Here is a 27,633-nt window from a genome sequence, read left to right as displayed (position 1 = left end):
TTAACAGCAGGAAAGAACACTAGGTCCCCGTACAAGCCTCAAGAGCCCGTGCCCAAAAAGAAACAAAAGGGCACTAACCCTGTTTTTGTTCTGACCAGCTCCACAAGAATTCATGCCATCATGGCACGCTGGAAGGCCTGGCATGAGTTATCCAGGCCTAAGCTGCTCACACCCCAAGACAGAGATCCTGCCTGACCGTGTTCAGTAGACAGTCTGGAGAGTCTGACCAGGAGGAAAACAAGTAACACACCTTCTCCATCCCCAAACCCTGCCAGGCCCCTAAAGGAGCTAAACAAAGGACAACAGAAGCAGGCAATGATTATACAAGACAAATGTTGTGAAGGCGAGTGGACCACAACCAGTTCTGGACTGTGCCTATACTGAATCCCAGAACACTGATCAAAATACTAGAAATGTTGTTCCACACAGGATGAGCCAATCAGTCAGTCGCTCCTCAGGGCTGGTGCTGAGAAGTCTGATTAGAAACTGGCAGTCAACTTCTAACAAGCTCATTTATAATAGAAGGTACGCATTAAACAAACTTTCCTAAACCTGTGACAAATAGTAAGGGGTGAGCCATGACTGTCATTCTTGTTTTGTTTTTAAACAGTGCCAAGGACTGAACCTAGGGCTTCATGCATACTAAGCAAGTGATCTGCCACTGAGCCATTTCTCCAGACTGTAACTGTCATTCTTAATCATCCACAGACTCCTCCTTGGCAGATCCTGCCCACCCCTTAGACTTCCCCAAATGTTTTCTCCTTCAGGGCACAGGAGAAACCAACTACTGCCAAAGCAACAGCCTCAAAAAGAAACCCAGTAAGAAGCGCTGCAAAGGCAGGTGAGTTAAGCCTGTGGTGACATCCCTTCTGGGGAACCCAGTAATTCACAGGGGCAGAGAGAGGGTCTGCAGTCACTCTGCATGCCACATGTCCAACCCTTAGGAAGTAAGGAATGCGCTCAACAGGAAAAACACAGCAGCAAATGCTATGATCCCAAAGCCACAACTCCATGGGTCCCTGGAGCCTCTCAAACTAAGCTGCCAGCCAGGGAGCTAACACTAGCTCTGGATGAAACAGCTCTGGTAGAGTAATTAATTTTTTTCTTAACTAGGATTACATTAATTTTCAAGCACTAATGGAGTCCAGCTGTAATGGGAAGAGTGGCTGCTGATGTACAAAGGCACTTGTGCATACAACATTACACACACACACACACACACACACACACAGAGAGAGAGAGAGAGAGAGAGAGAGAGAGGGAGGGAGGGGGGGAGAGAGAGAGGGGGGAGAGAGAGGGAAGGGGAGAGAGAGAGAGAGAGAGGGAAGGGGAGAGAGGGGGGAGAGAGAGGGAGAGAGGGGGGGAGGGGGGGAGAGAGAGGGAGGGGGGAGGAGAGGGGAGAGGGGGGAGAGAGGGGGGGAGAGAGAGGGAGGGGGAGAGAGAGAGAGGGGGGGGAGAGAGAGAGAGAGAGAGAGAGAGAGACCGACCGACCAAGACCTATAAAAAGGATCCACTAGAACAGGATATTTTTAGTTTCTACAATGCTGCACTAAAAATACAGCCCCGGCTGATACATCATGGCAGAACTATTCTCTCCTTGTCCCTTCAGGAACAGTTTAAAACATTTATTTTTGTTTCTTTTTGTGATGGTCAGAGTAGAGAGAGAAAATAGCAACTCATTGATAAGAGGAAACGAGAGAGACATGAAAAATTGAAAACTACCTAAAAACTCATGGAGAGGTTTATTTTATTAGTTCTTAATAAATATCTTGCAGATTTCCTCAGGAAATACACCAGATCACATGTAAAATAGTTTGATACTGATGTCAACTGCATCAACATATGAAGTCTATTAGGGTGAAGCCGCAGCAGGGTGATCAGCGAGCTGAAAAACTCCACAGTACTTGGGGAGGGGGGGATCTCACGGCCTTCCAAATTCTTCGAGAGGTAAAAAAGTCAGCCAAGACACAGAGAGAGAAAGAGAAAAAAAAAAAGAAAAAAAAGAAAAAAAAAAAAATCCCACATCCTGCTTTCAGCTGCCAGCAATGTGAAGTGCCCAGAGATTAATTCTACGTCTGGCCTGGAAATGTGACTTTAAAGCATGAGGGAGGGAGGCTGGGGGGAGGGGGTGAGGAGGGAAGAGGAGGGCAGGCTAACTGAGGCTGGCAGCAGGCCACCAACCCCCTCCCCAGCCATGTTTCAACGTAGACAGAAGTAAACCCCAACAGACAGCAGCTCCTAGGCCTGCCAGGGCCTTACACCAGCTGCAGTGCATCTCGCTTTCCCCACTCAGCCCCAAGTGCAGATGTTCCCTGCATATCACTTCCGCTAGGCTTTCTCTTAAAGGACTAGCACACAGATGTAAAGGTACTTCCCTTTAGTGGAAGTCTAAAATGCTGAGAGCAGGTATCACTAAGGCCAGAAGATCTGTTCCAATTTCCTTACAGAGCATCCTGGGGTTTTAGATCCCAACACTATAGAACAAACCAGGTGACCCACAGATACCTACAACTCCAGCTCTGAGAGATCCAGTATCTTCTTCAGGCCTCCACATATGCATATATAGTCACAGACAGGAAAATAAGTAAGTTGTGGGAACTAGAAGAAGCCCAGAGTGAATATGTGTTGTTGACATGAATTGGCTATGTAAAAGACCTCAGGCCAAGAGGAATATTGTAAATCCTCCCAGGGCACTCACTCCCAGGGCAGGGGTGGGTAGGTGGAGGTGAGGTTTAGAGGGAAATGGCAAACGGGTCTAAGTATGGATACCGATACCAGGCGCAGAAAATATCCACCATAGCTCCCCTCCCATGATATTTACAGCCTGAAGACTGTTCTCATACCTACATGGACTGTTCCTAGACGTCTCCTTGATCCTTGACCATCTGTATACCATAAACCCTGCCTTCTTGTTCAGCTGTATGCAATAACCCACCTCCCCATTCAAATTTATATAATAAGCACACTGAGCTTCCAGGTGCTATGTTTTCTCTATCAGAGATTCCAATCCACCTGACCCCAGCTTTCTTGTACATGTTATCTGTGTGTCTATTTTTTCTTCATACCTCCACCGCTCTAGTTGGTCTGTTCCTGGAGTCATGTTGGAGGTAGCAATAAATAATTTTAAAAACTCAAATACAAACAAGGAATTACCAGTGGGGGGCTGGCAAAGATGGCTCAGCGGGTAAAGGTTCTTGCCACACAAGCCTGGCCACCATGTTTAATTCCTAGAACTCACATAAAAGGAGAAGGAGAGAATTGACTCCACAAAGTTGTCCTCTGACCTCTACATCAATATAATGGCACACAATCCCACCCATAATAATAAATAAAACTATCAGTGAATATAGCAAGTATTTGTTATACTTACTATATGCTCAAATAAGTTGATGTAAAAAAACATACTAGACTATATAAAAAATAAGATTGTATAACTTTAAATGGTTAATAAAACTTGGGAAAATCTTTCATTCTTACTAAGTCAACAAAATGTAATTTATAACAAGACAGGTTACTTACAAAATTCAGTATCAGACAGGCAGTGGTGGCGCACACCTTTAATCCCAGCACTCGGGAGGCAAAGGCAGGCAGATCTCTTTGAATTTGAGGCCAGCCTAGTCTACAGAGCAAGATCTAGGACAGGCACCAAAACTACACAGAGAAACCCTGTCTTGAAAAAAAGAAAAAAAAAATTCAGTATCAGTTGGGTATAGTAATTACATGCCAATAATCCTAGATTGCTGAAGCCAGAGGGTCAAGTTTTCAAGGCCAGCCTAAGCTACAGTGAGACACTGTCTCAACAAAACCGGAGCTGAGGAGATTGCTCAGTAGGTTTGAGCTCTTAATCTGCAAGCAGGAGGGCCTATATTCAAATCTCCAGCACTCACATAAAACACTGGGCAAGGCAGTCATGCCTGTAACTCCAGCATTGAGGGGCAGAGACAATCTGAGCTCTTGCCAAAACAGAGAGCTTCTGGTTCAGTGACAGATCCTGTCTCAGGATAGTAAGCTGGAGTGTCACAAAGGAAGACACTCAATGTCCTGTTCTGGCCCCTGCATGTGTGTGTTTCAGCTAGCTGCACACACAAACTCATGTGAATCATACACAAACATACAGCACACCCTCAAAAGACTCCAAAACAAAAAACTAAGGTACTCAATATATGGACCAGTTATCAGGCTGCCAGATAGTCAATAAAATAAATAGAAAAAACAAACAAAAAACCTTAGGTCTGCAATAATAACCTGTACATGGATGTTCTAAGCAACTATACTTAGAACTGCCTGTACATGGAAACAATCAAGATGCCTTCCAGTAGGTGAATTAATAAACTGTAGTATATTCAGACAACAGAATGTTCATCATGGGCTGGAAAGAAGGCTCTGTGGTTAAGAGCACTTGTTCCTTTTTCAGGGGATCCAGGTTTGGTTCCCAGCACCTACATGGAAGTTCACAATCTTCCATAACACCAGATCCAGGGGATCTAATACAATCTTTTGACTTTCACAGTACCCAGGTACACCCATGGCATAAACAAGCAAAACACTTACATAGCCAAACATGGTGGTGGACATCCTTTAATCCCAGCACTCAAGAGACAGAGACAGGCAGATTTCTATGAGTTCAAGGTCAGCCTGGTTTACACAGTGAGTTCCAGGCCCACCAAGACTACATAGTGAGACCCTGTCTCAAAAACAAAACAAAACAAACACCAGTGTATATCAGTAACTGAAAGAAGTCAGTATAAAAAGGACATATAGTATATGATTCCAACTACATGACAGTTTGAAAATGACAAAAACATATAGAGGATAATATATAGAGCTATTCGCTTATCCATGTTCACTGCTACTTTTTTTTATAATAGTAAGAAATTAGAAATAGCCTAGATGTCTATCAACTGGTGAATGGATAATAAAAATGTGGTACATTTAAACAATGGAATATTACTCAGCTGTTAAGAAAAATGAAATCTGGGGGTAAATGGATAGAGGTAGAAAAAAAAAATCATCCTGAGTGAGGTAACCCAGATTCAAAAAGACAAATATTGCATGTTTTATCCTATAAGTGGATGTTAGCTTTTAAGCTTTTTATTGTTGTTGTTTTGGTTTTTGAGACAGGGTTTCTCTGTGTAGCTTTGATGCCTGTCCTGGATCTCGCTCTGTAGACCAGGCTGGCCTTGAACTCATATCCCAAGTGCTGGGATTAAAGGCATGTGCCACTACCACCCGGCTAGCTTTTAATATGTGTGCTATCATCAGAATAACCACAGAGGTTAGGACCTCGTAAGAGTACGGGGGAGGGGAATATGGAGGGGAGGAGGAGAGAATCTCCCAGGGAAGGAGAGATAAAGAGGAAACTAGAATAGGAGGGTTAATATAAGGAGGAGTTGAGAGAACATGGTAAAGAGAGAATTATGGAGAGGTAACTAACAATAAAAACTTTCTGAAAAACCATATATAAATCTATTACTGTAGAAGCTTCTTAAAATACATACATATATGAAAGGAATTGAAATAGAGTCACCATTTAATGGGGGGGGGGGTGTCAATGCCCCAACTAGACATCTTATGCTACCAAATAAAACCTTCAGTGCCTGGAATGGGTTATATCTTGTTAAACCCTTAGCCAAAGGGGTTCCCATTAAACATCACAAGCTATTGCCAAGGCTATTGGTTGCTCTCCAGAACCTGATAGTAAGGCCCATTACTGAAGACAACACTTATGTCATCAAACATGGAGAAGCTGAGCACATGTTCAACTAGAAGTTTCAGCCCTACTGATTAGCATTCATGGTGCTGGAAGGTACTCTGCACCATACTAAAGGAGAAAAGTAATCATCACTATCACCCAATTATAAACCCTATAACCTACAACAACGACTGGCCTTCAAGATATCCTGGTGCAATGGTGGCGTAAATATTGTGAGAGTACCACTTTTTAGATTTAAGGTCCACGCTATGACATGGCAACCCATACCTGACACTGCTAATGTGGTCAAGAACCTGAGACTAGATAGGTCATGGGCCTAGGGGAAAACCAAATAGTATTATTCTGCTGAAGGAAAACAGCAATAAAATGACTCCTAATGATATACTACTATACCCACAGATCAGTGCCTACTGAACCCTCATCAGAGAAACGGCTTTTTGCAGTAGTTACTAAAACAAAGATCCAAACTGGACAATATGCAGACCATTCAATCTTAAATGGAATGTCTTTATCAAAGTCCTCCACTCAAAGCTCAGGCATCTGCATGGAAGGGCAGTCAAAAAGATTTTAAGAGGTGGTGGATGACTCCAAAAAAACAGTGTCTTCTAGACACAAGAGTGGTGCACATATGAACTCACAGGAACTGTGGTAACAGGCACAGACCTGCACTGGTTCAAGTCAGATAGGGTGCCAGAAATGAAAGAGGGGAGTGGATAGGGGATCCCACCTCTAACCAGGAAGCTTTTCACAATCGATATCTGACAGCAAAGGAAAAATCAGTGTTTTTCCAATGGAGTGCCACTGGGTATATCAACCATACTCTATCTAGGGTAGGCCCCATGCCTAGGAGTAGCTGACCAACCAAAATGAACTCAGGTTTTCTTATGGGCTTTTTGTTTTGTGTTATTATTTTTTGTCTTATTAGTGTTTTGTTTTGATTTTTGTATTTATTTTCAGAGAGAGAGAGAGAGAGAGAACACACACACATGAAGTTGAGTGGGTAGGGATGTGAGGAAAATCTGGCAGGAGCTGGGAAGGAGAAAAACATGATCAAAATCTATTATGAAAAACACTTTAAGTGAAAAGAGGAGGAATACCACTGCTTCAATTTTGAAGAGACAATGTAGTTAAATCTTAGAAAAGCATGCCAAAATAAAGTTCCATTGAAAAAAATAAGCAAAATAAATGAACAAATAAATATTCTAGATAGGTGTGGTGGGGCACATCTTTAATCACACCACTAGGAAGGCAGAGGAGATGGATCCTTTATGAGGTCAGCTTGGTCTACACAATGAGTTCCACAACAGCAAGGGCTACACAGACCCTGTCTCAAAAACAAAACAAAACAAAACAAAAAAACAAAGGTAAATAAGTAACAACAACAACAACAACAAAAGGTAAATAAGTAAGTATTCAATAAAATAAGAAATGGGATCTGCTGCTTAGGTGTAGGTTACATCAGTCAGAAGAACAGACCAGAGCCTGGCATAATTGTTATTAGAGAGGCTTCTTCCAGCAACTGATGGGAGCAGAGTTGCTGGAAGAAGATGCAGAGACCCACTGCCCAACATTAGGCAGAGCTCAGGGAATCCTGTGGAAGAGGAGGAGGAAGGATTGTAGAGGAGGAGGAAGGATTGTAGGAGCCAGAGGGATCAAAGACACCATAAGAACATGGCCCACAGAATCAACTAACTAGGGCTCATAGGGGCTCACAGAGTCTGAACCGACAATCATGGAGTCTGTATGGGTCTGACCTAGTACTCTACATATATGTTATGGTTGTGTAGCTTGGTCTTCTTGTGTGACGCCTAACAGTAGGAGTGAGGGCTGTCTCTGACCTGCTTTTGGGATCCCTTTCCTCCTACTGGGTTGCCTCATCCAGCCTTAACATAAGGAGATGTGCCTAGTCTTACTGTAACTTGTTACGCCATGTTTGGTTGACATCCCTGGGAGGCCTGCCCTTTTCTGAAGAGAAACGGATGGACAAGTGGAACTGGGAGTGGGGGAGGTAGGGAGGAGGGACTGGAAGGAGAAGAGGGAGGGGAACTGCAGTCAGAATGTACATAAATATATAAGAGAAAAATGAAAAAAAATGCAAACATAAATTTTAGGTATAAAAATGCTAATTACAGACCAGGCGGTGGTGGTGCACACCTTTAATCCCAGCACTCGGGAGGCAGAGCCAGGCGGATCTCTGTGAGTTCGAGGCCAGCCTGGGCTACCAAGTGAGTTCCAGGAAAGGTGCAAAGCTACACAGAGAAACCCTGTCTCGAAAAACAAAAACAAACAAACAAACAAAAAATGTTAATTACAATTCTGTACATGGAGGCACATGCCTATAATCTCATCACTTAGGCAGCTAAGGCAGGAGGAAGAAATCCAAGGCCAGTCTAGACTACACAGAATGACCCTGCCTCCAATAAACAACTACCACAATGGAAGAATTTATACCCTGAATACCCATAAACAATAAAAAACAGCAAAACCAAACATCTTTTAAAAAAATTTTATTTATTTTTATTTTATGTACATCAGTGTTTTGCCTGCATGTATATCTGTGTGAGGGTATCAGATCTTGTTAGCTGCCATGTGGGTGCTGGGAATTGAACTGGGGTCCTCTGGAAGAGCAGTCGGTGCCCTTAACTGCTGATCCATCTCTCCAGGCCCCAGAAGCAATCATCCTATATATCTTTTTAACTGTGTGGAAATTTTTGAGTACGTACACAATATGGAAAGAACAGGAAGTTGGCTTAGAGGTGTCTTCCACTTTGTTATCATTTTTAGTCCTCTAAATAATTTTTAAAAATTAGTTTATGTAAACTGGATAGAAATACTCTAAGGTTACAGTAGAAATATGGTAACTCAATACAGAAGAAGAAATAAAAATATCAGGCAAATAAAGATGAAAAAAAAGATTAAAATCTTAGGAGACTAGATAAGAAAAGACATACATTTACAAAGAAATTTCACTTCCCAAAGTCACAAAGACACTGGCTCAATGATTAGTGGCAAATCCAAAGCACACTTAATGTATTTTTTTCCCCCGGAGCTGAGGACCGAACCCAGGGCCTTGTGCTTGCTAGGCAAGCGCTCTACCACTGAGCTAAATCCCCAACCCCAATGTATTTTACTTTAATATCAGGATACGAAAGTATGCAATTGGAAATTATATTTTTAGGTAAAGAATCTTAACAAAAACCAACAAAGGACAGTAACAGTAAGATAATTAGTAATAACCCAGTAAACAGGGGCTAAGTGAGATGGCTCAGTTGTTAGGAGCACTGGCTGCTCTTCCAGAGGACCTGGGTTGGATTCCCAGCACTTATATGGTGGCTCACAACTGTCTGTAACTCTAATTCCTGGGGATCTAACACCTCTTCTGACTTCCATGGGCATCAGGCACACATGTGGTACACAGACATGCAGGCAGGCAAAATACCCATACACACAAAATTAAAATAAAGGTTAAAAAATTTTAAAAGATAATAACCTAGCAAACAAATGTTACTTGACTTTCATTGTTCAGACCAACTTACTAACAAACAAGTGTTTGACTTGAACATCACACATGTTCACTGAAAACTTACAATGAGCCAGTTACTGTTCTAGATGCTCAATACTTTACTTAAAGACAACAGGTCAAAAAAACTATCTTCAGGGAGTTTATGTTATTGCATAGTATTAGAGGAAAGTAAGTAACAAACATATGCATGGTAAGTTGTAAAGTCTTTACCATCTGGCACAGAAGTGAGCCCAGCAGGAAGATCAGGAGCGTAGTGTGGAAGCAGAAAACAACATTGTTAATAGTATGGTGGCAGCAGGCGTCACAGAGGTTACATTAAACAAACTACTCAGCTGGACATAACATTCCAAGTAGTGAAAACAGCTAATGAGAAAGTCCACAGTTCGAAGAGTCCCCATTTATAAGAGGACATGCAAGACCCTGATATGACTGGAGCAGAGGAGATAAAATGGGAGAAAACACAGTGAATAACGTAAAATGTGCAGCCACAAGTGAAGGGCAGTCCTCACAGGAGTCCTTGTAAATAGGCTACTCTAAGAAATGAAGTAGAAGCTAGTAGAGGTTTTGAACAGAGGAGTGACATGATATTTTTAAGGGAATATCTGACATTTTTAAAGGAATCATTGCTTGACAAAAAGAGGTTTTTGCATACATCATGTATGTGCACATGTGTTGCAGGCCTGTGTTTACAAGGAAGAGAGGAGGGTCAGTAAGGTTGACTGGGGGTTGGAGGGAGGTGCCTGAGACCAAGCCTGAGGATCTAAGTTTGATCCCTGGAACCCACACGGTAGGAGAGAACTGACTCCTACAAGTTGTTTTCTATCTTCCATAAGTACCATAGTACATTTGAGCACGTGTATGCACGCACATATACATACACACTACAACTACAATAAAAAGTTTTAGGGACTGAAGAGATGACTCAGCTGTTAAGAGCACTGGTTGCTCTTTCAGGGGACCTGGGTTTGATTCCTAGTACTCACATAGCAGTTCACAACCATTTATAATTCCAGGGACTCTGAAGCCCTCTTCTGGATTCTGAGAACCACAGGCATGTATATGTACACAGACATGCATGCAGGAAAAACACCCACACACAAAGTGATTTTTTTTTTTAATTTTTAAAAATAAGTGATCAACAAGAACAATGAGAGGTCACTTAGAGGTTTTAAAACTTTCTACTTATTTTCCCTCCCACATTTAAAAAGATTTAACCACAATGGATAACCAGGCCATGTTTGCAAGGAAGGTTTTTTTTTTTTTCTTCCACTGAGGAGTCTTGAAGAATGTGGCAATGGCCTGAGTGTGTACTCTTAGCAGGCATCTCAAAAATAATGGTTACCAAACATTTCCCTGTGCTCACTGGCCTGACATGAATTTTGGGCATCACCCTCTCTCAGGGGAGAGGTGAAAAGAGGTTATGCAGAACAGACAGTGATAACAAGGTGATGTCACAGATGTGTCTCATAGAAGTCTCCAGCGAGTTCAACTCATAATCACTCTACAGTGATTTACTCTGCCCTACCAAGGCCAGCTGGAGAAGAGAGCTGACACAGCCTTCAGCTTGGGCAGGCATTATGAGATCTTTTTCCCTCCAGCCCCCTGGCAGCCCCCCCTCTTCTAACCACTGCTGCTTCCCTCAGAAGCCAAAGTGTGAATAGCACGTGTCTGGATTTTAGAAAGCTGCCCAGCAGTTGGACTCCCAGCAGCGTGTCAACGGCTGCATCTGCTGCTGGCACTTGGGGCAAGGGATCACACGGGCATTTTCTGAACATAAGCTCTAAAACGGGAGTCTCAGATCTGAAGGGAGGACTTAACCAAGCTAAAAAGCTCCAATTACTGTAAATACATTCCAAAACATATGACTGTCTGCCTTCTGAAAAAAGGAATTGAGACATGCAAGCAACCAAACAGCTCTAAGAACAGCAGCAGTCAAGAACAAAAGCACAGAGTACCCTGACTAATGGAAAGGATTTTATGGGCCAATAGGGTTCAGCAGATATGTAATGTAATGTGGCTGAAACAAGAGAGCCCTCTTTTCCAGATCACTAGCTTACACTCTCTTGGCAATAAATGATATCCATCATTTCAGCTGCAGGCTTGCTTCTCCTTTGCTTTCCTGTACCTTTTTCCTCACTCAATTAGCTCTCAGAGCAAGTGTCCCCTACACCAAACTGTAGGGAAAAAAATGAAAATTATGAACCTCATAATTTCATCTGCCATTAGACAAGAATATAAATGGGCAGAAACTAGAAAAAGACGGAGGAATCTACATGCTCTTGCCTCTCTGGATATGGATGCTCCAGTCAAACTGCTTATGTTACAGCTGAAGAAACAGAAGCTTAAGCTCAGTGAGTTCTAGACCACTGTCTAGAACTACAGTTAGACCTTATGATTTAAAAAAAGAAAAAAGAAAGGAAAGTAAAAAGGAATTGCGGCATTTTCTATTGTAAAATAAATATCCAGAACCACTCTCTGAATAACACAAGAACCTATTCAGGAAAAAGGACTTTCAAAATCTTCTTAGCAGGCGTAGTGGTGTATATCTTTAATCATAGCAGCACTCGGGAGGCCAGCCTGGTCTATAGAGCGGATTCTAGGATAGCCAAAGCTAACAGAGAAACTCTGTTTTGAAAAAACACCATAAAGCTGGGGTTCCACAAGGCTGTATCTAAAGCACCCCACTTCAAATTATAGTCTCTAAAATAAGCATTTTCAAAGAAATGATAGATGGATTGGGGATTTAGCTCAGTGGTAGAGTGCTTGCCTAGCAAGCACAAGGCCCTGGGTTCGATCCTCAAAAAAAAAGAAATGAAAGATAAGCTCACAAGTATGCTCAGAGAACAAGAAAACATACAGAAAAATCAAAGCATAATTACAAAAAGTCTAAAGATAAAATATAAAATATATATATTATATATAAATAAAAATATATGTAATAAAACTTAAACTCTCAACAGAACATATTTAATAGCAGATTAAACATAGTTAAGGGAAAGTTTGATGAACTAGAAAAAAAGAGTTAAGGGGCCGGGCGGTGGTGGTGCATGCCTTTAATCCCAGCAGAAGCAGATGGATCTCTGTGAGTTCAAGGCCAGCCTGGTCAACAAAGTGAGTTCCAGAACAGGCTCTAAAACTACACAGGGAAGCCCTGTCTCAAAAGAAAAAAAAAAAAAAGAGTTAAGGAAATCTAAATTACACACACACACACACACACACACACACACACACACACACACAAAGGGGGGGTGGTGGATATGAAAGAGAGACTTAAGAAGCATCAAAGGCTATGGAAGTCTAACATATGTCCAGTCAGAGAAAGCATGGGAGATGCAGTATTGGGGGGCGGGGCAGATGACAACTAAGAATTTTCCAAAACTGGCAGGAAAAAAAAAATCTCTAGACAAACCAGTAAAACTGAAGTTTCTTGGTATTTTTTGTTTTACATTTATTAATTTATTTACTCTGAACGAAGCGTACATGCCATGGCACACACGCAGAGATCAGAGGACAACTTGCAGGGGTTGGTTCTCCTCTACCATCTGAGATCTGGGGACTGAATCCATGTCGTCTTCAGGCTTGGCAGCAAGCACCTTTCCTCTGAGTCATCTCACCTGCCTGAATCATCTTTCCTTTTCTTTAAACATGAAAAGCACAGGGGTGGGAGTTGCTTTTAAAGAAGAAATAAAGGAACAGATAGTTGACTTTACTCCACATAGTCGGAACCCAGCAAAAGTGACAGTTCCTAAATGGCTATAGAAAACTTAGAATTCTGTTACCAACAATCACAACTTTTTAAGAAATGAGGTAAACAAAGCCTTTTCCAGGAAAACAAAAAACAATGTTTTAGGCTGGGCAGATGGCTCAGTGGGGCTGAGGACCAGAGTTTGTATCAACAGCACCCACATAAAGGCTGGGCACAACAGCGGGTGTCTGTACCCACAACACTAGGGCAGTGGAGGGGCCAGTTGGCCAGCCAGTCTAGATGAAACAGCAAGCTCCAGGTTCATTGAGAGACTGTCTCAAAAACTAAGGTGGAGAATGATAGAGAAAGAAACCCATCATCAACCTCTGGCTTCTACACTTTCACACACAGTAATATACACACACCTCCATACACACGCACAAATTAACAAAGAGAAAATAAATTTCTCATCAAAGATCTTCAACTAAACAAATTTTAAAGAATATAGTCAGAAAAAAACAGGAAGAGTATAAAATGGAAAAAATGTATTTAATAAAAATGTGGGGCTGGGGATTTAGCTCAGTGGTAGAGTGCTTGCCTAGCAAGCATAAGGCCCTGGGTTTGATCCTCAGCTCTGGTTAAAAAAAAAAAAAAAAAGTGTACCTACCTGTAATTCTGAAACTTGTGAAGCTTCCACAGGAGGATAACAAGTTTGAATCTTGCTAGGGAAACAGAGAAAGGTCTTGTCTCAACAAGGAAACAAACAATGAAGAACTTGTCTTACAGGGTTTGAAGGTGAAAAGATACAACACTATACAAAAGGAAACAAAGAACAGAATCCCAGTGTTCTTGGCCCTTGCTTTGTTAAGAATAGGAAAACGATGATTTTTACTCTTGAGAAGGTAGCTATATGTAGTATAGTTACCAGAATAATAATAATTAAAAAAAAGAAAAGAAAACTTTGAGGAGGGGTTATGAAATGGAGAAAAACAAAACAAATCTACCAAAAAAAGGTAAGAGAGGCTGTGGAAAGAGCTAAGTGGAACAGAATTTGTCAAGTTGTGTCAATTACACAAAGTTCTGGATCCTCACCACAAAAATAAACACAGGTAAGAACAGAGAAAAATAATTAGAACAGGAATCACTGGAATAAAGTATTTGTAAAACATATCTGATGGGCTGGAGAGATGGCTCAGAGGTTAAGAGTACCAACTGTTCTTCCAGAGGTCCTGAGTTCAATTCCCAGCACCCACATGGTGGCTCACAACCATCTGTAATGAGATCTGGCGCCCTCTTCTTTATACATAATAGATAAATAAATCTTAAAAAAATATATATCTGATATGGAACCTTAATACAGATTTTGTAAAGGGCTCTGACTAATAGCAACTTGGTTTTTCTTAAAATATTTATTTATTTTATGTATATGAGTGACCTGTCTTCATGCACACTGGAAGAGGGGATTAGATCCCATAACAGATGGTTGTGAGCCACCATGTGGATGCTGGGAACTGAACTCAGGACCTCTGGAAGGGCAGCCAATGCTCATAACCACTGAGCCACTTCTCCAGCCCTTGTTTTTATTTTTTTTAATATTTATTTATTTATTTATTATGTATACAGTGTATGCCCTGCAGGCCAGAAGAGGGCGCCAGATCTCATTACAGATGGTTGTGAGCCACCATGTGGTTGCTGGTAATTGAACTCAGGACCTCTGGAAGAACCGCTGAGCCATCTCTCCAGCCCGCAACTTGTTTTGTTTTTTGTTTTTTTTTAATGAGAAAGAGACCTAAATTTGCCAAGCAAGATGCACAAATAGCACATGAGAAAGCATTCATTAGGGAAACATGATTTTAAAACAAACACACCTTTAATCCCAGCATTAGGGAGGAAGAGACAGGTGGATTTCTGTGAGTTTGAGGTCAGCCTGGTCTACAGAGGGAGTTAGAGGACAGCCAGGGCTGTTACACAGAGAAATTCTGTCTCAAACAACAACAAACCAACAAACAAAAAAAAAAACCAAAAAATGACAGTATCAAATACTGTTGGCAAAGATATAAAGTTGAACCCTCAAAGCCTACAGCAAGAGTGTTAAGTATCTAACCACCAACGCAAACAGAAGCAGTTTCTTAATACAATTAGATATACAACTTTGTGTTATCGAGCTAATTCACTCCTAGAAACTTACACAAGAGAAATAAAACTATGTCCATCAAAGGCATCTATAAATGTCATAATGGCTTAAAACCAGAAACAATCCAAATGTTAACAGATGTCAGAATTAAAAAAAAAAAAAAAAAAGCAGGTCTGAAAGATGGTTTAGCAGGTAAAATTGCTGTCACCCAGAACCAGGGTGGAAAGAGAAACCACTCTAGAAAGTTATGGCACATGCACACCCACACTCATGCATCACACATGACAATAGCACATAAAATGTTTAGATGCAGTATCTCTCTACAACAGAGAACTATCCAGTAATATAAAAATATCAACACATAGATCAAGTATAAATCTCAAAAACACCCCATAGATCCTGACACAAAAAAGTAACCATTGAATGATTCCATACATGTGAAACTCTAGAAAAGACAGAGTAACTACAGCAAAAGAAAGCAAATCAGTGGTTGCCTAGGGCCAGAGGTGGAGCCGAACAAGAATTATATGGGATGACTGGAAATGTGCTGTATCATAATTGTGATGATTAACTAGTTACTTGAGTATATATGTTAACCATGCCTGGTGCTAGCAAATATTTTTACAAGTGTTCACCATCCATAGTCATCAGGGAAATGCATATTAAAACTACTTTAAGATTTCATGTTACCCCAGTCAGAATGGCTAATAATAAGAAAATGAAAGATGGGGCTGGAGAGATGGTTCTGCTCTGACAGAGGACCGGGGTTCAATTCCTAGCACCCATATCATAGCTAACTCCAGTCTCAGAGGGTCCAATGCCCTCTTTCGGCCTCCTTTGCACTGCAGGCATGTGGTACACAGACATATATGCAGGAAAAACACCCACACACATGAAATAAAACTAAATCTTAAGAAAAAAAAAGAAAGAAAATATTAGTTGAGCATGGTAGCTCACACCTTTAATCCCAGAACTCAGGAAACAAAGGCAGGAACTCTACACTGTGAGTTCCAGGCCAGCCTGGTCTACACTGTGAGTTCAAGGCCAGCCAGGATAATACGGTGAGATCCCGTCTCAGAAAAACAAAATGAGCCAGGCAGTGGTGGTGGTGCACGCCTTTAATCCCAGCACTCAGGAGGCAGAGACAGGCGGATCTCTGTGAGTTCAAGGCCAGCCTGGGCTACACCGTGAGTTGCAGGAAAGGCATCAAAACTACACCGAGAAACCCTGTCTCGAAAACCAAAACCAAAACAAAACAAAACAAAAAAACCACCAAAACAGAAAAAAAAACACAAAACCAAAACCAAACCAAAAAAAAAAAAAAAAAAAAAGAAAAAGAAAGATATAGAATGTTGGCAGAGATGTGGGGAATAGGGAACCTAAGGAACGCACTCTTAGTGGGAGTGGAAACTGGTGCAGCCATTATGGAAATCAGCGTGGCAGTTCCTCCAAAAACTAGAAATAGATCTACCATATAACCCAGGTACAGCACTCCTGGGCATATACCCAAAGGACTTTTTTTTCCTACTACAGAGACATATTCTCATCCATATTCATCACTGCTTTATTCATAATAGTTAGGCCATGAAAATAACTTAGATGCTCATCAGCCGATGAATTGATAATGAAAAATGAAGTGCCTAGATACAATGTTATTTTATTCAGCTGTAAAGAAAAATAAAATTACAAAGCTTCTGGGTAAATTAATGGAGCTTTGAAACATATACTCAGTGAGGAAACCCAGACCCAGAAAGACAAATGTTGCATGTTCTCACTCACCTATGTATGGATCTTAGCTTTGCATCTTTAGATTTGTGTGTTTGATTTGGAAGTACCTGTAGAATCCAGGAAACTAGAAAGGAACCATTGATGAGGAAGGAAAAAAGACCCCCAAAAATAACTATTGTCAGACTATTGTCATTGCACATTTGCCCACCAGAACTGAACTGGTGAGGCCCTGTTGCTAAAGACACTACACATACTGGCCATAGAACATGGGAAAATAAAGTTGGTTTTGGCTAAAAATCTCCCTTCCTGCTGGCTAGTTTTTAGGGTATTGGAAGGTGTTAGACAGTCTGCTTGGGGGGGGGGGGGTCATCAACAGTTTTAACCAGCCACAACCTTGTGAACTACAATAAAAGAGTCATGGCAGGATATGCCATTGGTGCAAGAGTGGCGAATGATATGGGGGCAACCATCAATTCTGACTGGACTTAAAGCCCATTCCACAGGAGGAAAAACATGCCTGATACTGTAAATCTGGCCAACAACCCATAGCTGGGGAAATCACAGGCTGGGGGGGGGGGGGGCGTTATGGTGAATGTACTAGTGTTTCTCAGCTAAATGAATGTAATATTCAAGTGCCCTCTATAAATCCCTATGCCTATTCCCATATATTAGAGATATTAGTTCAGATCTCACACCTCATTAGAGAAAGTTCTTTGTGCACTGGAGGGTAACATAGAAACCTACAACTGCTCAAAGTGCAGAGAGTATGTGTCAGTGGAGTGTTCAGTTACAAATAGAACATCTCCATCATACTTCCTACCAAGACTCAGGAACCATCAAGGAAGAGGCGGGAAGGGGGAAGACTTAAATAAGAGGTCAGAGAGGACCAGAGCAAAACAGTACCTTCTGGACATTACAGAACTCTGCACTCATGAACTCACAACAGCTCTAAGTGCCTGCACAAGGCCTATAAACAGCCAAGCCAGTCAACATTCTAACATGGAGGAAGAAGAGGTTGACAAGCCCTAACCCCTAATTAATGAGAAACTATGGACAGCTGACAGCCTCTGAAGGCTAGACTCAATTTTCTTTAAGGGTCTGGTAAGTTCATCAGGTTCAATGAATGGCCTCATGCCCAGGAATATATAGGCAGCTTGGATTGGAAAGGTTATTGGGGGGGGAAAGGCTGGGCAGTGGTGGGGCACACCTTTGATCCCAGCACTTGGGAGGCAGAGGCAGGTGGATCTCTGTGAGTTCAAGGCCAGCCTGGACTACAGAGCTAATTCCAGGATAGCCACAAAAAGACCACACACAAAACCCAAAAAACCTGTCTCTAAAAACAAAGACATGAAGTTAGGGGAGTAAGAAAGTAGGAAGTAGAAGTAGGAAGAGTGGGAGTGAATATAATCAAAATATATCATATGACATATACAAAATATAGTATATGACATATAGTTCTTATGTAAACTATAAATTTAGACTTCATAATTAATTTTTTCCTCTTGAAAAAAGCCTTTATGTATTTCTATCAAAAAAATTTAGGTCTATCGAAAAGTCTAATATTATATCAAGCTTTAAATACAGATTTGGAGCTAGAAATTCAGATCAATGACAGAGTATTTACCTAGATGTGCTAGGCCCTGACTCTGAGTGCCCCACTGAAAATGAGTAAACAAATGGGGAAGGATGAAAAAGCTGTCTGCAAACACTGCTGCCAGACTCCCTCAACAGCATCTCTCCTTCCGTGTAAGTCTTTCCAGGAGGAGAAAAAGATGCCAAATCATCCTCTTGAGAAGTAACAAAATGGTAACAAAATTAAATACACCACTTATACTCACTGCCTAACAATGGGATATGGCACCTTTGCATGACACCAAAGCAGCCATGAACACCAAACTACACTGTTATCTTCAGGTCAGCAAAGACCATTTCCTTAACAGATCTGATGCTAGAGTAAGCTTAATTTTACTGGCATGACTGCATTTTCTCATTTAACTTTTCACTACTGTTTTTCTTCCCTCAGCCTAAAGCAGGAGATTCACCCTAACAACAAGAAAAGGCACTAAAATTCAGAGCTGGAGAAATAGGTGAATGCCTTGAAAGTCAACTTCTTTCACTCTTGTCTTCTTTTCCAGGGAACTTCAGCAAAAGGCATAACCAGATTGCCAAAGGAAAGGAGTCTGGCTAAGGAGCCTCTTGACAAGAGACAAAGCTTACTGATGCAGCCTCCTCCAGCCTGCCTTACCACACCTAACTCATTCTGACCTTTATATTCACAACAAAATTTGGCCATGCGAGCTTTCTCTCTTTAATTTACTCTAACTTGAGGAGTCCTGGAAATGAAGGCCAGTAGTTCTATTATAGAAATCTACTTCTCCATGATTCTCATTGAGAAAGACCCCAAGGACTTTTGGCAACAGGGAAATTGGAGAAGTAATGAGGGGCAGTTGACACAGCTAAACTCAAGTCTAACCCCTTAGGAAAGGTGGATTTCCTCTGTACAACTCGTGTGTCAAGCAGAGGATTAGCCACTTCATACATTCTACTTGAGTAGAAGAAGTGATTCAGTAGAGAACAGCCTGCTCTTCCTCCAGTCTTAGGGATGCCATATGCTGAAAGACAAATTCTGACTGTGAAAGGAACTTCTCAGCCGGAGTCAACTCCCATATGTAAGTAATGGCACCAAGAAGTGCATGCCTACAGGTTAAACTCTGCTAGTACCAGGTAGGCATTCTAAATCCCACAAGACATCCATACAGCACTTCCTCTATCTCCTGCAATATTAGTAACGTAAGGCATGCATATGCTAGGCATGATGATGCATAGCTGTCATCCTAATACTGAGGTGCAGTGAGGGTATTTCAAGTTTGAGACCAGCTTGGGCTACAGAATGAGCTGCAGTCTCAAAAACCAGAAACCCAAACAAAAGCAAGTACGAATGACCGTGAAAAGAAAGCCACTCTCGCTCTACTCAGCTCTCACACCTAAATGTTTCCTCAGAGCGACACTAACAGCACACAACAAGTGTCCCTTGGGTGCCCTCTTGCTGCTGCTACCAGGGCTTTTTTGCAGGGCTGAAATGGAGACATACTCTATGAACTGGCAGAGAAGATAAAAGAAAAGGCCAGGGCACAGAAAAGGGAAGTTATTCCAGTGGTGGCCAATGAGCAACATCCAGTGATTTATAGGAAATATAATCCAATAATACAGTAAAATAAAACAGTGTGCTTGAGATGGTTTTGATTCCAACAATTATAAAACATATTTTTGAAAAGGGTGGGGGCAATGAGGGGCCATCCAGATTGGAGCAAATTGGGCACAGATGGGGGATGCAAAGAGGTTTCCATGATGCCCTACCACAAATGTTGCTTCAGTTACTCTTCTTCAAGAAACTAGTTTTATTTCCTTAAATTACAATTTTGTTTTTAAAGAAAATTAAATTCTTGGAGTACTTGTGGTTTAGTTCAACAGTTCACCCTCTAGCCTCTTATCAGCCACTAGGTGAAGTGAATACTGAGACACACAAGACGGCCCTTTCTCCTTTCAGGTGCACATGCCTTGGACATTGTGACATCACTCTAGAAACCACCTATTTAGATACCAACTTTGGACACTGGCCAGGCGAAAAATACAACTATCCTAGATTTATGGCCTTCCTCATTTATGCATTCAACAAATACCTATGTCTAAGAAATACCAGCCTCATGCCAGAACCCCTAAATATCCCTGTCCTGACTTCAAATGTATCTGTCTCCAACCATCACATAGAGAGTCTTAAGATTCTAAACTGTCGGGCTGGAGAGATGGCTCAGAGGTTAAGAGCACCAACTGTTCTTCCAGAGGTCTTGAGTTCAATTCCCAGCAACCACATGGTGGCTCACAACCATCTGTAATGAGATCTGGCACCCTCTTCTGTATACAAAATAAATAAATAAATCTAAAAAAAAAAAAGAGAGAGAGAGAGTACCCATTATTTAAAAAAAAAAAAAAAAAAAGATTCTAAGCTGTCTACAATCCCACGGAGGTAGCACAGGGCTCATGACCAAGTCTCCCCACATCCTAATGTAGAAAAGGGAAAGGACACCATTCCCTCTGCCACAGTTTTGCCCTCTACTTTAGTGTCTACTACCACATCCACAGCTTTTAAATATTCCATGTCTATAATGAAAGCGTATTTAAAAAGTAAACATAATAAAGTGTTAGCAGTCAAATCATTTCTACCCCTGGCCTACTGATATAAAAAAGAAGGTAATTATCACAGGGGGAGCACTGGACACAAAAATGATCCACAATGGCACTGTAGTACTAGAGGCTATCAGCAAAGGACATACTTTTTAAGGAAGGACATCTCTATTGCTTTCCAAATCATAATCCTGACCCCACATCTATGAAGATGACTCTGGCACAGACCAAAAGGACCTGTCTTGTGGGCTCCAAGATCACCTCTGCTTCAAGCTGGAATTCGCTCTCCACAGAGCCCAGGAACTGACATATGCAAACAACCCACCCAGAAGGACACATCCAAGAGGAAAAGAAAAATGATGGTCCAGATGTTCTGTAATTTGCAATGACTGCCAAATCGCCATGGACCTAGAGCACCTGGGAGGCCAGGCTGTGTCAGGCCTTGCTTCCTGGTTTCAGACAGCCAGGGACCTGTGGCTGGGTGGTGACTGTGACAGCCTGCAGGCTGGCTGGGAGAGAACCAGTTAGAAGGGCACCAGCTGAGAGGACTTGGGGGCTGAACACACAGAGCTTGATTTATCACTTCCTTACTCATAAAAATGTGATTCAAAGTGCTGCTGATTAGTGAAGGATTTAGATCGTTACCCTCTCCCCAACCCCCTTCTCTCTCCACCCCCAGCACAGATGCTGCTACTCAGCCACAACACCCCCTTCTTGCCACTGTCCGTGCAAGCACAGCACAGGGGCCCAGAGATGATGACTCATGTGCTGGGAAATGGAAAAGTGCATCTTCCCACCAACCAGCCCTGCTGAGTGCTCTGTTCACCCCTCTCCCAATGGCAGCCCACACAGTGGGGTCTGGATGGCCGCCTCAGCTGCACACCGGGTACTTGGCAGCACGTCCGCAGAGCTCTGTGTCCCAGTTGAGTGTTATATCCTGTGGCCTGGGCTGTTTTTCCCTGAACCTCCCTTGGAGCCTGTGACCACCTCAGCTTCGGCTCCTCTTGCCTCATGGAGTTGAGAGCCAGGCCAAGAGCAGTACAGGGAGCAGGGCCATAGGCCTTTACTTGTCATTCCTGGCTAGAGGATCCACCTTATGACCAACTACAGAAAAGCCCTACAAAAATATCTTGGCCACAAATACTGAACGGTCCTCCTCTATCCTCACCTTGCTTTCAACTGTAATTTCTTAGTCTTTACTTAACAACAGCGTCAAGAAAAAGACTCACCGGTGGTCTATGATAAGTGCAGGGAATTGTTTTCCATACAGAAACAACAGCAGAAGCTGTTGAAAACAAGCTCTTTACATTCACAGCTACAGCGACCACAGGTCATCTGTTGCTCAACTGTGTGCCCCAGCTCTCCTGCTCACAGTGCACTGGGTGGTTTGGGTAGGAGAGCAGAAAATGAAGACGGGGCAATGAAGATGGAGGCCCTAGGCTGAGAGCCCAGTGAGCAGACAGTGTCACTATGTAGCTCTGGCTGGCCAGGAACTTGATAAGTAGACCAAAATTAAAGGTGTGTGTCACCACACCCTGAGCGCTTCCTTCTTGGTTGCAAAATCTGCCTCCCTTTAAGACTGCACAGGTTCATCAGGGCAGCACTGCAAACTATTTCCTTCTTAGAAACCAATGTCCCCGACTCCAGGCCTCCCACTAAAGCAGCCACCTCCGGATACTGGCCAGGTCGAGAAAGGCTCCCGGACCTCTGTACATTTGCCCACTGCTGAAAATTCTGGATGCTGTTTCAGTCAGCTTGATGGGAAAACATCTTCCAGGCTTCAGATGTGACTGAAAGCCCAAGCAGACTAGCTAAGGAGCTCCTCAAAACCTAGGAGAGGGCTGGGGTTTGTTTAGCTCAGTGGTAGAGCGCTTGCCTAGCAAGCACAAGGCCCTGGGTTCAATCCTCAGCTCAAAAAAAAAAAAAAAAACCACCCTAGGAGAGCCAGACAGTGGTAGCACACGCCTTTAATCCCAGAACTCTGGAAGCAGAGGCAGGCGGATCTCTGTGAGTTTGAGGCTAGCCTGGTCTACAGAGTGAGTTCCAGGACAGACTCCAAAGCTACACAGAGAAACCCTGTCTCAAAAAACCAAAAACCAAAAAACCAAAACAAACAAACAAACAAACAAAACACTAGGAGAGTCCCTGTCTTTAGGGAAAGTGTGGCACACTCACTCATAGGGGAAGTTCCCCACCAGCAGCAAGTTGAGCATAAATCCCAATACAGAGAAGAAGGGAAACAGATGGGCTGTAGGGTGAGAGAAGAAATCTCTGAGATAAGGCACAACCAAAGAGCCAGTGGCACTCTAGAAACATTAGATCTGCTTTATGACATAGTCTCCATGGGGCAATTCCTACTTCCTGGCATTGTAGATAAGAATCTGACCAAACATTCTCCGCTGATGCTCTGGAATGACTCCTTGGCAACATGTTGTAAAGAAACACAAAATAATGTCACTCATACTACATATTTCTATCAAGTCAAACCACATCAACCTTACCTAAGTGAGGTAGAGGGAGGGGAAGGAATCTTAGAAACATCTTTCAAATGTGACATATTCATCAGAACATTTTAAAACCCTACCAATCTGCCCTTCCCTCCTCCTCTCCCCGCCCCATACCAAAAAAAAAAAAAACAAGTGTTCAGAAAAACACTTCAGAATGCATACCAGTACACTAGCCAAATTCTGGGGCTGATGGGTTTTGTGCTTCCAGGTTTGAGTCACCAAAGCTCATCAATTCTCTGTTCTTACTCTCTGGCAGGGTCCCATAAGGGATCTCCCATAGGGAACTAGACTTTTCCATATTGAACAAACAGGGTACATGAGTCCAGAAACAGCAATTCCCAATCCCTGCCAAGCATACGGTCTCCGGAATGAAACATTTCAGCAATGCCTCTCCCTTGGGAGAAGAACTGGGTCTGCAGCCTCTAAGAGGCCTTGCTGCTGCCATTAGCATGGCCAGATGTGCAACAGCATCTCTAGATTTTTAAATTAAACTTTATATTCATAAATCTCTCCTTTTATCCCACCCAAGCACTAGAGTCTTACAGAATTCAGAGACTAAAGATCTAAGAAGGAATAGTGGTGAGGTGTAGGGGTGTGTGTGTGTGTGTGTGTGTGTGTGTGTGTGTCTGTCTGTCTGTCTGTCTGTCTGTCTCTGTGTGTTTGGGGTCAAGGGTAGTGATAAGGCAGCATAGGAAAGATACTAAATCTGTCTGTCTCTGTGTGTTTGGGGTCAAGGGTAGTGATAAGGCAGCATAGGAAAGATACTAAATTCAACTCTATCCAGATGGATAAACTGGATTTTCCTTACCTTTCAACTGGGAGTTATGTACAGCAAACATGTTGATGGTCATAAGCTGTAGCATACGGGTACTTCCAATAGGAGATGGGCTATGTTGCAGCAACACTTGGAACTCCTTAAGGACCTTCTCAGCCACTGCAGGGAATGTCTCCATCCTACAGATATAGGGAGCCCATTATTGAGGCATATCCTTAAAAGCACTTGGAAAAATGACTCCCCTTCCCCAAGCAGAGAACTAACACCTAGGTAGTTTCTTTGCCACTCCTACAAAACCTTCCTGGTAGCCTATAGTTTTGGACAAATTGAAGAAAAAGAAAACAAAGTGTTCAAAGTTTAGAGATGAAAACACTTAATTAGTGGATAAAAGGCTATAACACTTTGGCATGCTATTTCTTAACCCACAATATTAAGTGGATTAAAATTGACATAGAGTGTCTCTTTGAAACTGGTTTCTAAATAATGAACTAACTTCCTTTAAGCTCTAACACCTACATCTCCCCTAAAAGTCTCAGATATGAAAACTGTACTCTATAAAAAGAGTCTCATCACATAAAGAGGTTTTTTTTTTTTTTTTGGTTTTGTTTTGTTTTTTTGTTTTGTTTTGTTTTTTGAGACAGGGTTTCTCTGTGTAGCCCTGGCTGTCCTTGAACTCACAAAGATCCTCCTGCCTCTGCCTCCTCAGTGCTGGGGTTAAAGGTGTGTGCCACTACTGCCCAGACATGTAAAAGATTCTTTACTGAAATAATTACTTTAGAAATAAGACATGGTGGCTCATGCCTATAAACCCAGCACTTGAGGCAAGAGAATCTCAAGTTCAAAGACAGTCTAGAATACACAGCAAGAGCTTGTCTAAAATTTAAAAACAAAAAGTAGGTAGGTAGGTAGGTAGGTAGGTAGGTAGGAAGGAAAGAAGGAAGGAAGGAAGGAAGGAAGGAAGGAAGGAAGCAAGGAAGGAAGCAAGGAAGGAAGGACGGACAGGACTTAGACATTGCTCTGCCTTTGTAGGTGCCATCATACTCACTGGCCACCCATTGGTCCCAAACTTCCCCCTGAAGAACCCCAAGCCCAGGCCCCAGTGGTCTGTTTCGAGCCTTCCCTGTGCTGCTATCCTCCCTCTCATGAGCCTCTGCTCATCAGGGTCTGTATGTTTTCAGGCCAGTGGAAATACAATGCCCTGGCCAACTGCCACTCCCAATACAGGAAGAGCCTGTAATGTAGGGAGGCAGAAATCCAGCCAGTGACCTAGGGTTCCTAAGGAGAGGTCATTCAAACTGCTGCTTGCCAAATGTAGCCACTGGATCCTAAACAGTGGTGCATGCCTGGAGCTCCTTTGGCAACAGGAGTAAACCACAGCTGAAATCCTCTGAAATAAAAAAGCAAACTCAAACTTGGTGCTAGAGAGAGAAACCAGGCACACAGGCCTTAGGGCTATGCTGAACAATTCGTGGTCAGCAAAGTATCTTTTACCACCCCCACTCCACCCCCTCCATCAAACTGCGTGTGGTGCACTGAAGGGTGCAGTGGGGAACAGCTCTAGTCTGGATTAATAAATAGCTTCTGGAAAGCCAAGGCAGGCAATCCTTCTCAAATCCTGGAGAAAGGTGGGGTGAGTTTCACCCCAACCTCAGTCTTTATCATTGCACAGTGTCCTCCTCAGATAAGAAAACTCCAGAGCTTTATGGAATTTTGGCACTCTTTATACCTTGTTTTTAGATGGCAACTCATACTGCTGACCTTCTGGTGCCCAGAAGTCATGCCACAGCTCCAGGTCAGTCACAGTTTACATTCCAGTTTGGCTCTGCTCAACTGTCCTCATTTTCACTGGCACAAAACATGCCATGTATTGGCTTCCTGCACCACCCCCCAATGCCATTTTAAGTGCCTGCTCCAAATCAAAACAAAGCAAAGCAAAACAAAACAAAAAAATTTTCCCTCTAAAACACTTCAGAGCTGCTAAAACTCTTGATAGACTAGGAATGGCAGGGAGTGATGTCTGTGGCTGGATTGGATCCATTTTGCCCCATGGGCTGTAACAAAGGTTTCATTTTAAATCCTGACACTGTGCAGCACTCTCTGGATGGAAGTGGGGAGGGGCTAGTACTTCTCATTGCAAGAAGAGCAGAGTTCACTCTGCAAGAAGAGCAGCCACGCTGGGCAAGTTTCAAGGCCATGTGTCTCCGTGTTGAAAGGCAGGAGACAGCCAGCAGAAAATGACAGGACAGAAGTGTCACGTGGGACATGTGTCTGAGGAAGCCTCTTCCCTGGGGTAGGAACTGAAACAGATCCATTAACACTCCATGGGTCAGACTAAAGTCTGAAATGATTACAGGTCAAATGTTCATTCTTTTTTTCAGAAACTTAGAAAAACAAAAAAATCCCCACGTCCCTTTGATCAGCACAATGTAACTGAAAGAATCAATGGGTAAGAATGTAAATTAGTCTCATATATCAAATATAAGAGAACATGGCCCTTTCAGAACTCAGGAAGCAGAGGCAGGCAGATCTCTGTGAGTTTGAGGCTAGCCTAGTCTATAAGGTACATTCCAGGACAACCAGAGCTACATAGAAAAACCCTGTCCCAAAAAAACAAGAAAGAGAGAGACAGAGACCCAGACAGACAGACAAGACAGACAAGACAGACAGACAGACAGACAGACAGACACACACACACACACACACACACACACACAGAGAAACTGAGAACTTATTGGGGGTGGTAGTGTTACTCAGACAAAAATCAGTGTTAAGCAAAAAACAAGTAAAGAAGGTGACAGTTAAAAGTCACCTTTCCTGAGGCAGGGAAGAGTTCTGTGAGTTCGAGGCCATCTTGCTCTACATAGTGAGTTCCAGAACAGCCAGGACTGTAATAGAGAAATCTTGTCTCAAACAAACAAACAAGAACCAAAAGGTTACCTTTGCTGGATTCAATAATGAGACTTCTGTTTCCCAGAATTTTAAGCAAAATTCTTTTTGATTTTGGTTTCAAACTGAAAGTAGTTTCAAGTCTTTTTCTACATATTACAAGAAAAGTATACTAAAATTGACATAATGATGGTACATAATTAATATATTTTTTAAAGATTTATTTATTTATTATGTATACAGTATTTTGCCTGCATTATGTCTGCACACCAGAAGAGGGCACAAGATCTCATTACAGATGGTTGTGAGCCACCATGTGGGTGCTGGGAATTGAACTTGGGACCTCTGGAAGAGCAACCAGTGCTCTTAACCTCTGAGCCATCTCTCCAGCCCAATTAATATATTTTTAAGTGCATGTGTTTGCAAAACACACATGCAAAACCCATATCTATATGTGGTAGCACATGTCTCTAATGTTAGCACTGAGAAGGCTGAGGGAG

General features: G+C 42.4%; 1 protein-coding gene across 3 annotated transcripts in view; it reads right to left on the bottom strand.

Annotated features, from left to right (window-relative positions):
* Smg6 (SMG6 nonsense mediated mRNA decay factor) overlaps positions 1-27,633 on the bottom strand; it is a 243,503-nt gene that overhangs the window by 150,249 nt on the left and 65,621 nt on the right. For all 3 annotated transcript variants that reach the window (XM_036196843.1, XM_036196845.1, XM_036196844.1), the window contains exon 10: positions 24,281-24,426. In XM_036196843.1, the coding sequence (XP_036052736.1) occupies positions 24,281-24,426 (146 nt within the window). The remainder of the gene's footprint in view (positions 1-24,280; positions 24,427-27,633) is intronic.

This window comes from Onychomys torridus, chromosome 8, assembly GCF_903995425.1.
Source record: "Onychomys torridus chromosome 8, mOncTor1.1, whole genome shotgun sequence".
Taxonomy (NCBI): Eukaryota; Metazoa; Chordata; class Mammalia; order Rodentia; family Cricetidae; genus Onychomys; species Onychomys torridus.
The sequence above is the reverse complement of the archived record's forward strand: the minus strand, read 5'-3'. Positions and strand labels throughout refer to the sequence as shown.